A 14083-nucleotide genomic window follows, 5' to 3' on the forward strand; every position below is an offset into this window, starting at 1 on the left:
TTGCAAGTGGTTTAATTTTATCCGCTTTGATTTTGGATGATGAAGTTTTAGTTGTTGATTTTCCTTTCATTAATTCTGGATGTATTCTATTCATTTGTTTTAAATATGCTGTATATAAAGGCTTGATATACTTTCCCGCTTCGAGTTTATGTTGAAGGATGAATTCCAAAAGTTGATCTTCATTTAAAAGTCGGGCTGAATATGGTTTAACTAATGAATCATAAATTAAAGCTTGTGCATCATTTATGGTCTGAAGGACCTGGGCGTTTTGCACCTTTAGCTGTTGAACATTTGCTACTTTCTCTTTTGGTGTTGTTTTCGGCTTTTTCTTCTTTGGCTTTTGCGGCTCAGGATTATATAATTTATATAATTCATCAATATCTTCTTCTGTTAATACTTTATTTTTGAAATCTTTCAACTGTTTAAGTTGTGATTTAGTTTTTTCCTTTGTATATTCATTATTTTTAATTTTGTCTTTAATTTTAGAAATTATTTTATCATGATATTTCAAAATTTCATTTTTATAATATGAATAATAATAATCCATATCATCACCCGTTATATTTTTATTATGTTTTTGGAGATATGATTTTAATTCATAATAATTAAGAAAATTTTGATTAAGTACTAAATCATCAATTAAATTTTCTAAATCTGCGTTATCCATTTATATAAAAATAAAATAAATGTTTTAAGGGTGCCCACCTCTTTGAATCATAGTATCAAAACCATTATTTACATATTGAATCGCATCATTAACGGTTCCTTTTGTCTCTTCTGTGGCATTTTATTAAAAATAAAATTTTAAATTCATGACTCAACCCCTACGTTTTTAAATTGTATTAAATAAATGGCATACAACATCCATTTTCACAACATACAGCCTTAGTGTGTGCTCCTGTTAATGCAGTCTTACCGATTGTTAAGCGAGTCATTGACCCGTTTTTAAGTTGTAAATTAATATTCTGACCATCGAAATAACTTTATCATTTATTATATCCAAATAATTTTTAGGTGTTAATTGTTTATTTTGTCGTAAACTAACACCTTTCATTTTTTGTGCAATCTTTTTAAAATCACTTCCATCAATTGAACCGTTGAATGATGTATAACACTTAGGGCATAAAGCAACCATGTTATCACCTTGTTTCTCAATTGCTAAACCCAATAATTTTTTCTCATGTGCTTTTTCTTCAGCTTTATTCTTTAATTTAGGTTTAAATTTCTCATCAAAACAGAAGAAATCAAAAGGTGCGAATTTGAAAATGTTTTTATCATAAAATTGTTTATCAGTAACAATTGCTTGAAATGCTTGAGTGTTAGGAAGACTTGGATCGCCAGCAATAGCCCAATAAGATGAATCAGTATCACCTTCAATGAAATGAAAACGATTAACATTCATGCATTTATACATAAAATCATAAATGAAAACCAAATACCAGTATTTAGCATTATCTAAAGTGAAGAATGCCTCTTGTAAACATGTATCACATCTATAAAATCTATCTTTAAGCATCACTTGATATGTATCCTCACCTATTTCTCTTATGTTTTTAAACTTATTTGACATACATGCAACGCGTGCCTTCTGTGCATTCATTATTTTAGTCTTTGCGTAATTTTGCGTATTCATTGCATCGTAACCATATGATCCATTAAGTGAAATCTTGCAAAATAAACTTTTTCCTTTATTTCCTTCTAATTCAGCCTTTTGTCTTTCGTTCATAAATTCGTTCGCAAATTCATTAAAACAAGTGTTTTTCGTAAATGTTAAAATTGATTGAATATCATCGATGATAAAATGAAATCTGTCTATTAGATACCAAAGATAATAAGAAGAAAATGGTTGATATTGGTTGTGTGTTGATGCTAACTGAGTTAATTTCCTCTGTTTCTGGTCAACTGGTAGATTGTTTGATTTCATGTAATTATACATAAAACTGCCAATTGTTTTTTCATCTGTGATAATATCTAAGTTTCTTATTATCGGTAAAAAGTTTATGTAATCATTAATGTATTTTTCATCAATGTGACCCTTTACTTCAGCCACGAATAAAGTATTTTTCTTCTTAATTATTCCCAGTGCTTTTGCTTTCTTTGTTGCTGTATCACAAATGATAACACCATTCAATCTTCCCGGCATATACATTTTATGGTCAGTATATTGAATGAAATCATGAGGATTAGATGAAAATGATGAAGGATATAATGAATTAAAGTCAACACCAACGAAATGAGTCATGATGTTGGAAGTGTCCTCATTTGATACAGTTTTAGTTTCTGGACTATATGAAAGTTTATTAATGTGCGTGATTCCTTTAAGATTTACTCTATGTTGAACATTTGATAAACCACCAGTAATTCCATTACGGAGAATGTGATAAGCTTCAACTGAATCTAAAGTCATTGGTAAATTATTTTTTAATGCATAATTTCTTAAATTGATTCTTAAACGTTGAACATCTTCATCTTTATTTGATTTTACGACATTGCAATAACAACACATTAACTGACAATTTTCTTTGGTATGTGGTTTTTCATTATCGATTCTATCTAATGTTGGTTTATTTGCATATGTAAACGCTTTACCACACATTTTGCATTTAGATGAAAGGATTAAATCGTGATAGTATTGAAAATCATCCATTGAAACATTATTTTTAGTATCCCTTTCTGCTTTTTCATCTTGTTTCTTATATGATTCAATTTTATATTTCCAATACTTTTTCGTTAATTCAAAACTTGATTCTATCTCTTCCTCAGGATATTTTTCATTAGGATTAAAGTCTTTATATGCTAAAGCGTAACGAATCATTGAAGCATTCGATGATAAAGAAAGATTATGAAGCATATCAATTTTATAAACAAATGTTTCTTCAATAATTTTATCAATTGGGTCAATCATAATTTCAACATCTTTATTGCAATAATGAATAAAATATTCTAATCTATTCTTAAAAATTTTAGCATCATTGAGATATATTTGATAATCACTATCTGATATAGTTTCTTGAGTTAATGCTGAATAAAATGAATCTTTCGTGAATGGTTCCTCTTTATATAATTCTTCTTCGGAATTCTCCCATGTGATAAATTGATAAGGGAAAAAGGATTTAACACGTGATTTATTGTTTCCGAAATCTTGAGTGAATTGGTCTAATGTCCCACCCGCTATATAATTTCTGATGTCAATAAATCTCAATTCATATGGAACGTTTGTTTTCTTTACAATGATTTGCTTAAATTGAGAAGAAGAACCCAGCATTGATTTTATTTTCCATTTTGCAGTGTTTAAATCACGAAGAATTAAATTTAAATCAAACTTTCCCGAATTAAAACCTATGATATTCACTTTATTGAATTCCTCATCTAGAAGTTCTTTAAATGCTTCCTTCTGTTTTTCATTTAATGTATGGAACAAAGTCCCCGCCGTTTGCGACTTCAATAATTCATTGTATTGACTCATATTTGATTTAGCAACTAATGAACAGGTTGAAAATAAAAACTCAATCCAATCAGAAATAAAAGAATCACTCGAAGTTAAGCAAAAATTCCTCGTATATGTTTTATCATTTAATTTAACCGTTGATGATACCATGAATGGTTTTAAGTAAGCGTTCAAAGTTGCACACTCGGAAAGTTGTAATTCTTCTTTAGTCTCTAATGTTTCGAAGTCAAAAGTAATATAATATCTTGTCGGTTGATAATATTCCTGCAAATTATGAGCTAATAACCACTGATATATCTTCTGTTTCGTAATATGTGGTGCATATGGTTGCTGTGTCTTTTGCAACTGAACGTCTTGAATTAATCTTCCATTATTTTCTTTACATTTCTCACAATGCTTTAAAAATCTTCTTTGGTTTTTCCTTTCTGGATCATCACGGATAGAATAAACTTCTTCTTTACAATATGGACAAACTCTATAGCCGGTGAGTGCTTCAACGTCTGTTATTCTGTCAGCGTGAAGTTTTCCACATGGACTCTGTGTTAATAAAATATTTACTGTTTCAAATCCTGGATCTATCATTATTGATTCCACTAATGGAAAGTCTACCTTATTTATGTCCACGTCTTCTGGTTGAGGATCACAATAATAGAAATCAATATTAACATTTAACATTCTCGCTAATCTCTCACTTTCTGATGAGATGTCAAACCCTTCATATGCATCTATTGCTTCATTTAAATAGCTTCTACGAGTTTTAGGATTAACACCATCAGGAATGTTATAGAAGCGTTTAAATAACCTTCTACCTTCTGCTCTAATTTGATTATCATTCATTTTAGCGGTTCCGTTTTTGTTCATTTATGTAAGAATAAAAAATTAAAAAATAAATAAAAATAAAGTTTATTTTTTAAAGCCCATAAAATGAATTAAGAACACATAAATTTTTATCATCTGCGACGTGACGAATACATTTTAATTTACTCAAGAATGCGTACCCTGATACATTAAATCTAATTCCTGTCTTATTTAATTTCACAACTTTGAAAAGGAATGTATGAATAGCTATAAAATGATGAGAAGATGTTTTATGGGTTGCTTCCATTTTTTCTGAAATAAATGAATAAATATAATGTTTATAAGTTTTCATATCTTTTATGTTCTTAATAACGAATGGTATAGACCTTTCAACTTCGTCTTCCTTCGGTGCTGTTCTTTCATATGAAACATTATTGGTATCTTCAATAATGAAACCACAATCACACAAAATTTTATAGGTTCCAATGGTTTCTTTTGATATTTTATCTAATAAATCAAAAACTTTATCAACACCTGTGCATTTATTTAAATAATAATTTGTGTAAATATCATGATCTTCTTTCTTAATCGTATTAGTTGCATATGTCACGTTTTTAAGAGCTTTTTTGAATTTTTCGGAATCTAAAGGTGGTGAAAGTAAGATACAAGGGTATTCTTCATTATCAATAAATTGTAACTTATGTTTACGAATAAATTTAGTACCTTCTTCTGAAAGTGTTTCGTCTATTTCACCATCTAATAAATTTTGTGTTGATTCTGAGACATAATTTTTATATCTTTCTTCATGAGATTTCTGTACTTCTGATTCTGAAGCTGGGATATTCATTAAACCCTCTACTTCATTTTCATTATATTTTTCAACTTCTCTTAATTCCTTAATTTTTTCATCTATTTCATCTCTTATTTTTTTCAGTCTTTCAATTTCATTGTATTCATCATCTTTAATCCGTTCTCCATAATATTCAGGGAAAACATCAGGTTCTTTAGGTTTTTCTTCTTCAGATGTGGGATATAAGAAATTTATAACATCATCTTTATTCATTTTTCCATCATAATCTAAATCATTTAATAACTCGGCAAATTTTTGACAATTTCTTAAATAATATTTATTAACTTCATAACCTACCTCCTCTAATATATCCTTTATTTCCTCGTTTGTGAATCCTAATTTTTTAACGTTGTTAGTTTTGACGCTCATTTCATACAAAATAAAAAAATAAACATAACTAAGTTTTAATTTTTTCGTAAGAAGTTTATTTTTTTAAAATTTTTTTATTTTTTATTTCATTTTGGTAGTGAATCTTTTATTCATGAAAATAATTATTTCTAATTTCTTTTACTCTCTCGTATATACTAGATTTAAAGAATTCAGAATATTTCCCATAATCTCCTAAATGTTTTCTTATCCCTAACGTGTGCCAGTTATTATATGAAACTGAATAAACTTTATGAGTGTGGGACAAACTATCCAGTGTCACTTTTTTATTAACCTTATTTTAAAAAATTAATAAAATAATAATAAAAAATTATTTGAATCTTTTACATTAATTGTTTCTTTTTTAAAAGTACCTTTAAAGTACAATAAACAAGATTTGAATCTATTGATCCTTGTTGCAAACTTGAATATATTGCTTCAAGCATTTTCAAACATTCGACTTTTTTATTTTCCAATATTTGTTCATGGTCATTAGCTTTTCGTAATATACGAACAACTTTATCACTATTGATTAATTGAACTTTAAATTTAATCAATAATGCTGGAACAACCGTTGTGTATAATTCAACAACAAAATCGTCTAATCGAATATTCCTTCTCTCTGGGAAATAAGAATGCTTGAGAACTTTGAAATGTGACTCACTGACGTTATTAGTCGCGTCACCTCCGTTGCGATAGCGCTTATTCCAACGATCTAAATGATGCCTCCATTGCCTATCGAAGTACTTTTGGGCTTTCGGTTCAGTGGAAAGAATTTCAAGAATTCGATCATAAACTGCATCTAGGTCTGCAGCTTCTTCTTGAGTGAGGTGCTCTGGAACTTCTTCACTTGTTTCAAACGTTTCTTCTTCTGGAATAAATTCAGAATCGTTTGGATCATCAGAAGATTCTCGTGGTAAAAAGATTTGAGAAGGTTGAAATTCATTTTCGATGAATTCTTCTTCATATTGTTCCTCTTCTTCAATTTCTTCTGCTTGAAGTAAGTGAGATTGAGCTGGTTCCTCTCTAGGATTTTCTTCTTCTTGGTTCTGTTCTTCCTCGGGAGATTCTTCTTTAGTATCGAATACTAATAATTTCATTAGATTATAAAATTCTTCAAAATTGTCTCGTGATTTAAACTTATCCGCTTTTCTTAATATGGCGCGAAGGACATGCACGCCACACCAAAGAATATGACAGTTTGGAATACCTCGCTCAATTGCCTCGGCTATTTGTGGGGCGCAGTCCATACTTATCATCTCGGGTTCTCTATTAATATATTGAAAATAACGACAAACACAATATTGAATATTTTCGCTTGTGTCAGGAGAAATAAAGAAATACAAAAAAGGAAAAACAATAGTATGTTCTGTTTTTCCTGTGAGTGCATATAATGGAATGTTAGCCCTTAGAAGTTTATACGTTGAATCGATGTGAAACGTAGAAATTTGGTGACCAAGGGCCTTCGCTTCGAAAGGTGCATATAAAAAAACTAGTTTTCCCGGCTCAGAGATAAATTCAATTAAATCTTCTGGACAACTTTCTTGAACAGATTCGACAAAGATAGCTAAAGAAACTTTTTCATCCGAACTAAAGCGTTTGGAAACAATTTCAGCTCTTTGAGCAAATTTACGTAATGCATCTGGACCTTGTGCAAATATTGAAAGTAACTCTTCGTCTGTATATGAAATATTTAAGTCTTGGAAACACTTAAGTTGAGCTGTAGCATGATTCATATTGTTTTCAAAGTAATGTTTAAGATAATTTCTGACAAATAATGAGGATATTGTTTTTGTTGATTTCGGAGGTGCAGAATGATCATGAGAGTCAGAGTGGATTAGTAGTTCATATTTATCTTGATCTATTATCCGGACTTTGAATTTAGCTTGACATTGTGGATACTTACATTTGTATTCGATCGTGGAGTATTCTTTCCTGCATTTTTGAGAGTAGCCCATGCTAGCTTTTATCTCTTCTTGGATACCAAACTGGAGGAGCTCCATAGTGTTGAATATCACGGGCTCCATACAACAAATTGAATAAGGTATTTCAAAATTTGAAGGAAATGGTCCATCATTGAATGTAGTGGCCGGGAATTGAATGACATACAGATAGTTTGAGGAAATTTGTTATAAATTATAATATAATTGAAGAATTAATTATCAAAACAAGTCTAAGAGCCATTTGTCAGATTTTCCCGAAATGCAAGGTTAAGATTTTAGCAGCGACTAACTTTGAGTGTACATATATAATTGTTATACTGAGTACTTTCTATCTGTGTTACTTATTTGAGTCTAAGAGCCATTAGTCAGATTTTCCCGAAATGCAAGGTTAAGATTTTAGCAGCGACTAACTTTGAGTGTACATATATAATTGTTATACTGAGTACTTTCTATCTGTGTTACTTATTTGAGTCTAAGAGCCATTAGTCAGATTTTCCCGAAATGCAAGGTTAAGATTTTAGCAGCGACTAACTTTGAGTGTACATATATAATTGTTATACTGAGTACTTTCTATCTGTGTTACTTATTTGAGTCTAAGAGCCATTAGTCAGATTTTCCCGAAATGCAAGGTTAAGATTTTAGCAGCGACTAACTTTGAGTGTACATATATAATTGTTATACTGAGTACTTTCTATCTGTGTTACTTATTTGAGTCTAAGAGTCATTTCTACCATAGAACTAGATATTGTCTCTCATTAAATATATATAACTGTAAACTGCTTAATTCATTTATCTATTTAGATAAAATTATATTTATATAAGAGTTCATGTTATTATTTCATCTTTATTATTTTTTTTATTCCTTTGAAAAGTGACACTGGATAGTTTGTCCCTTTCTCTAAACTTTATCTTTATCTTTACACCTTTCATCATTACCATTACCTTTAGCGAGTTTATTTACTCTTTCAACTTTATCTTTTGATAGTCTTTCGTTTAATTTTTTCTGAAGTTTTTCGTTACCAAGTTCTAAAATTTTACATGGATGATATTTAAACCCGTTGCAAACTTTTTGGCACCAGTAGCGAAAACGGCTAAAAGATAAAAAATAAATTATTTTAAAATTAATGTTAATTTTTTTAATGATTTATAAATAAATATATTTTAATGCATCGTCTATATATAGATGTAACAAAAAAGTCACTAAACCCGTCAACATATACTACTGTCATCAAATCATGAGAGTTTTTACTGTTTTATATTGGTTTTTCTCAAATTTTTGAAAGGAAAAATTCGGTAGTTGAATTTAAGCTTAATGTATTTAGAAATATAAAATCGAGTAATAAGATCGAGTCTACGCCGATATGATTATCGTTCTCCTTAAATTATTTTTATATAATTACAATCTAAATATAATTACATTTATAAACACAGATATTAAAATTTTGAATAGTCTACATGCAGCAGATTTGAGACCACGGGTATTGTCACCTTTTTATATTTGCTTAATAATGAGTAATTTTTTAAATAGATACGTATATTTTAATTTCTAACATCAGAAGAAAAGCTCTAGTGTACGTGCAGAATGTATTCAACCTCAGCAGCAAAATAGAACTCCCTTGGTCAATTCTTTACCCAAATTACGAATCAATCCTAAAAGCGGTCCACCTTCAGGATTCACTTCAGCCAAAAAATTTAACTCTCATGCAAGTTTCTGTTGAACAGACACAACAAGAAAAGCAAGATGAAACTCCATTGACTCTTTCGCCAGCACTGGCAACACAATTTGTCGAAGCATTACAATTTTGTAAGACAATAGTCGACTTTGATAACCCACAGACAATCAATATGAGAAGCAAAAAAGCAGATTATCTCACGAAAATCTTCAATACTGTTAATAACGTTCACGTATTTCGGAGCCTAGACGAATCATTACGAGTAGAATTATTCGATATGATAAAAGTAAACATATTACGCGAAATTCCACCTATTCCACTCACGATTATCGACGCAGATTCAAGGATACCAATTAACACTAATAGTTGGTTACATCTTTCAACTGTTCATAGAATACTATACTCATTCGTATCTAATTCGGAGATCAGTGCTCTGCAAAATTTATTAACTAAAGATTTTCTCACGCGTTACATAACATTACTCGAAAGTCCAGATCCAAAAGAGATACAAGCAGTCGAATCTTTCATATTACTCGTATTTGATACAGTCTCAGGCTATCGTCAGATAATTTTTCAAATAATTTTACGCCAGCTTCTCAAATACCGTGATAACTACATGCTATATCCTTGTGTAGCCCCATGCCTCCGATTTCTCCATCATTTCTTGAAAGCGCAGACGCTCCCTCTCAAACCTCCATTTTTCACACTTTACAAAACGATTATTTTCCCCTTAATTTCCTCTCAAATGTCTTCTGAGTTTTTCGGACCATTTAATCAACTCGCCGAGTTCTTTGAGAGCCAAGATGGAACCATTTCCACATGGACTCTTTACGAATTAGTGAAACATTGGCCAAAAACAGACACAAACAAAGAAACTGCTTTTCTTAGCCATTTTTCATATTTGGCGCCTCATCTTCCACCGAAAGACATCGAGAGCTGCGGCTTGATCATCTTCAACATCCTTAAGGAATCCTTGGATTCGTTGAACTTCAAAACAAACATTTCTGCTTTGAATGTAATAACGAACAAAAATTTTTTAATTGTTTTCTCATCGTTTTCGACAAAACTCGTTCCTATCATACTGAAAGGTGTTGATAGATGCAGCGCGCACTGGAACGTTGTTGTATCAAAAGCAGCTTTGGACGCAGCCAGAGTTTTGATGTCTGTAAACCATGATGTCGGCAGCAGACTCGAAATCGGAAGAATAGAGAGTGAGAGAAATAGAGCAATACAATCTAAAAGAAGGAATTGGGAGGTTTTGGTCGAAGAAGTCACAAAAAATGACAAAAATAATTTTGACAAAGAAGAGATATTACAGAGAATCGATGTGTTATTTAAGTAATAGAGCCTTTATTTTGTTTGCATGTATATTATTATATTATTGTATTTAACATTTTTATTGTTTTGTTTTATTCATCAAGTGTAAATACAAATTTTATTCATGAATTTTATTAACTGCCTCACTTTTTACATATTCCTTCACTAACACTAGTTAATCTAAAAAATTAAATTAAATTTCAATGAAATTAAAGCTAAATTACAGAAATTTTAATGATTATACACAGTCATTAGATTTACTAATGTTAGAAAGTGAAATTTTATCTAAAACTATGATATTCTCTAATGTAAGTTGTTGAATTTTCTCTGTTTATTATATATGCCGTGTAAATATTTGAAAAGTAATCAATTTTAATAATAAAACGGGAAAATTTTTAAAATAAAATAATTAATTATAAAGAAACTAATTAATAGTTAGCGACATGGTTGTAATCACCACGGAACCAGTCTTGAAGGTAGTTGACGACCTCTCTCTTGACGAGCATCGTGGCAAGTTCAATTGGAACTTTGCCTTTATTGTCTTCGAGGTCGTACATCGAACCTTGGAGAACCAACAGCTTTGCATTGGTTACCTTTCCGTTTTGAACTGCGTGGTGCAATGGTGACTTGCCTTCTGCATCCTGGTGGTTGACGTTTGCTCCACTGTGCATGAGATAGTCAAGGAAGACTTGGTTATTTCTCTCTGCTGCGTAAGAGAGAACAGTGCGTAAGGCAGTGTCTGTCTCATTGATGTTGAAGCCGAGCTGGAGCAGCTTGTTGAAGATCGGAATGCTTTCTGCAGAGGTAATGGCGAAGATGAGGCTGTGTCCCTTTGTGTCCTTGACGTGAATGTCAGCTCCGTGGTCGATCAAGAAGCAGAATGCTTCCAAAGAGTGGGATTTGATCGCGTAGTAAAGAGTTCCATGGCCTTCTTGATCCAAGCTGTTGATATCTGCACCACGATCTAAGAACGTGGTGATTAATCGATGTTTCCGTAGGAACAAGCGTAGTGGAGTGGCTGAACCTTGGAATCGTCGACCGTTAGGGCGTTGGCGCCATTATCGAGAAGGAAGTGGCATGATTCAACACTTTGGAACTTCGATGCGATGCATATTGGAGTTTGTAACTTCGAATTTTGTAATTTCGATATTTGCTCCGTGGTTCGTGAGCCATTGTAATGCTGCAACGTAATTGTGACTTGCAGCAATATGCAATGGTGTATTGCCTTCGTTATCATGAGCATTTATGGTTGCACCGTTATCTGATAAATAGTCCCATAGAGGTGGCAAGTAATAATGGAAGGAGTAAAGTAATGCTACGTCCATGTCTTGTTTTTCTTTAATGTACAAAACGAGGTTCCTGAGGTTGTATTCCAAGAATTTGGATTTATCAACGTTGGCACTGAGAACTGGATCCTGTACAAGGTCGTAATTGTGGGTTCTTAATGCATAGATCATGCATTGATCATCCATTTTTTGGGACTGTAGGCACAAGTCGATAATTTCTTTGCATCCTCCGATAATTGCTAGGTAGAGGCAGTTTTGGGTAACCTTCATGAGCATTTTCTCTAGCAAGTATTTGAAGACGGTCAAAGAGCCATGGTAGGCGGCAACTTCGAGGAGGTTAAGATTGTAAATTGGGTATAGAGCAGAGTCTAAGGTATCTTCAATACTGATAAAGCTCTGTCTCAGGTATTCGATTAAAGCTGGAAGGTCGTCGCGCATAATTAAGAAGAAGATGGAGCTGGGTTCATGAACGGTTAACAAATATGGCTGTCTGACAGGGAAACTAAGGTTGAATTCCTTATTCAGCAAGTATTTAAAGGCTGGATGAATGTTTTCAAGGCCTTTATCTGGCAGATACTCCTTATAAAGGATCTTGAAAACCTCCCAATAGGCGGCAAAATATTTGTTCTTAAGAGTACAATGTATGCTAATATCGGTTAATATTGAAGCAATGGGGACATTGTACTTAGAAACCAAGATGGATTTGATCTTTTCGACAATTTGTCTAATTGTTGTTTCTTCAGTGGAGGTAAGGTTGTACACTGAGTCATATGTGCTTAAGTAGTCTTCTATGCTTTCAAAAAAGGCTAATGATGAAGGGTCGCTAAATTTTGAATTCGTTTCAAAAAAATGATTTTAAAATCTTGTTGATTTGTATGAAAATTTACAGGCGCAATACTATATGCCTTATTATAACTATAATAATATGAATTAAATTGATTTCGTTTCTTAATGATTGAAAATCTACTTTGTATTGAAAATAATCGCGCGGCAAAATAAAATTTGTAAAACTTGTTCTAAATCGAGAAATGAATATTACTGCTACAATTTTAAAATTTGAATGTCATGAGATTGAATGAAACATAAATAATGAAATTGAAAAGAATTTGAGTCTTACAAATCGTTGCAATAAATTTCTTCAAAAAATAAGCAAATATTTAATGTTAGTTATGCATAATGACAAGGAATTATCAATGACAGATTAAGATTAATTGAAAAAATTCTGAGAATTAATTGTTCTGACAACAAATTGCTTAGTGATAAGATAGTTCTTAATAATTTCGATAGTAAGCATATATTTCCAAAATTGATCACTTTTGAATTAGACTCGAATCCATCAATAATAATGGGCGGGATAAATTGGAGAATTTGATCCAATAATGTGTCTTTATGAGATGTCGGAGTAGATTTGATGGTGAATATTTGGGAAAAATCTGAATATTTCATAAAAGATATAAACTAGCTCTTTTTTATTAAAAAGATGCTAGTATTTGCATATCTAAATCGGAGAAAAGTACAAAAGAGCGCTTTTCAATAATTTTAACAATATGAAAATTCAAGAGTCAGATAGATCATTAAATTTATCTTTTAAATTAAATGTCTTATTAACCACGAATTTATTATGGTGTAAATTTTCGAACGATTGTGATGTAAGATTATGAAATGTAAAAAACAAAAAAAATTGAATGGTCTCTAATGATATTCTGTTGCATGCTAAGTAGTGTCAATGTGTAAACCTCTCAATTTTATTGTCGGGGAAGCAACACAATTCCCTCAAAAATATTGAAAAAATATAGAAAATAAAATGAATTAAGATGTACTTAAAATGAGAAATAGATTATGATATTAGATTTTAGAAAAAACAGACTTTTGATATAACTTTTGAGAATCTCATATAAAAAAAAGCATTTAAAAATAAATTTAAATATCTTATTTATTTTACTATTGTAAATATATTCTGATATTTTTAGAAAAAAACACTTTTCATAAGTATTCAATATTTGAGAATACGCTCCAAAAAAGAATAGATTCTTTTATATTTGCTTATATAAAAGGAAACTCTCTATCAGATGCGAATGCCTGAATTCAGCACCTCTGATAGAGAGTTTCCTCTTATATAAGCAAATCTTTTTCATTCGTTTTTGTTAATATAAAAACATCAAAATCTACCAATATGAGAAATTAAACCCTGCGAGGCACCAGTCTAGAACTGGCGCTTCGCAGGGTTTAATTTCTCTTGACAAATGACAAAACTTGTTCGCAATTGTGAACCATTGCGAGCAAGTTTGCCAGATATCTGGAAGGAATTGCTCCTTATGATATATGCATTGTAACTGTATATATCATAAAGAGCAATTCCTTCAATTAAACGCAAAAACTTTGGTGCAATCGTTGCTGATTGC

The 14083-nt window shown here is 31.1% G+C and overlaps 3 protein-coding genes and 3 pseudogenes across 6 annotated transcripts, besides 3 other annotated features; 1 reads left to right on the forward strand and 5 right to left on the reverse strand.

The window, feature by feature from the left end:
- Positions 1-5541: part of a mobile genetic element that runs on past the window's edge.
- TVAGG3_1071050 lies at positions 133-667 on the reverse strand (annotated as a pseudogene). Its single transcript has one exon. A coding segment is annotated over exon 1 (535 nt).
- Positions 932-1600, reverse strand: TVAGG3_1071060 (uncharacterized protein; the record flags this gene model as incomplete). Its single annotated transcript, XM_051256382.1, has 1 exon — positions 932-1600. The coding sequence occupies one exon, from the start codon at positions 1598-1600 to the stop codon at positions 932-934; it is 669 nt and encodes a 222-aa protein (XP_051076456.1).
- Positions 1640-3265, reverse strand: TVAGG3_1071070 (annotated as a pseudogene). The gene has a single exon. A coding segment is annotated over exon 1 (1626 nt).
- Positions 5542-5717: 176 nt separating the features above from the next.
- Positions 5718-8304: a mobile genetic element.
- Positions 5807-6562, reverse strand: TVAGG3_1071100 (MULE transposase domain-containing protein; the record flags this gene model as incomplete). Its single annotated transcript, XM_001298584.1, has 1 exon — positions 5807-6562. The coding sequence occupies one exon, from the start codon at positions 6560-6562 to the stop codon at positions 5807-5809; it is 756 nt and encodes a 251-aa protein (XP_001298585.1).
- Positions 6674-7465, reverse strand: TVAGG3_1071110 (annotated as a pseudogene). The gene has a single exon. A coding segment is annotated over exon 1 (792 nt).
- Positions 8305-8924: 620 nt separating the features above from the next.
- Positions 8925-10424, forward strand: TVAGG3_1071120 (protein phosphatase regulator protein; the record flags this gene model as incomplete). The annotated part of the gene is made up of 1 exon (XM_051256383.1): positions 9107-10420. One exon carries the CDS (start codon positions 9107-9109, stop codon positions 10418-10420), a length of 1314 nt encoding a protein of 437 aa, XP_051076457.1.
- Positions 10425-13930: 3506 nt separating this feature from the next.
- Positions 13931-14083: part of a mobile genetic element that runs on past the window's edge.

The sequence above is a fragment of the Trichomonas vaginalis genome (assembly GCF_026262505.1).
Source record: "Trichomonas vaginalis G3 chromosome Unknown ctg_87, whole genome shotgun sequence".
Classification (NCBI taxonomy): Eukaryota; Parabasalia; order Trichomonadida; family Trichomonadidae; genus Trichomonas; species Trichomonas vaginalis.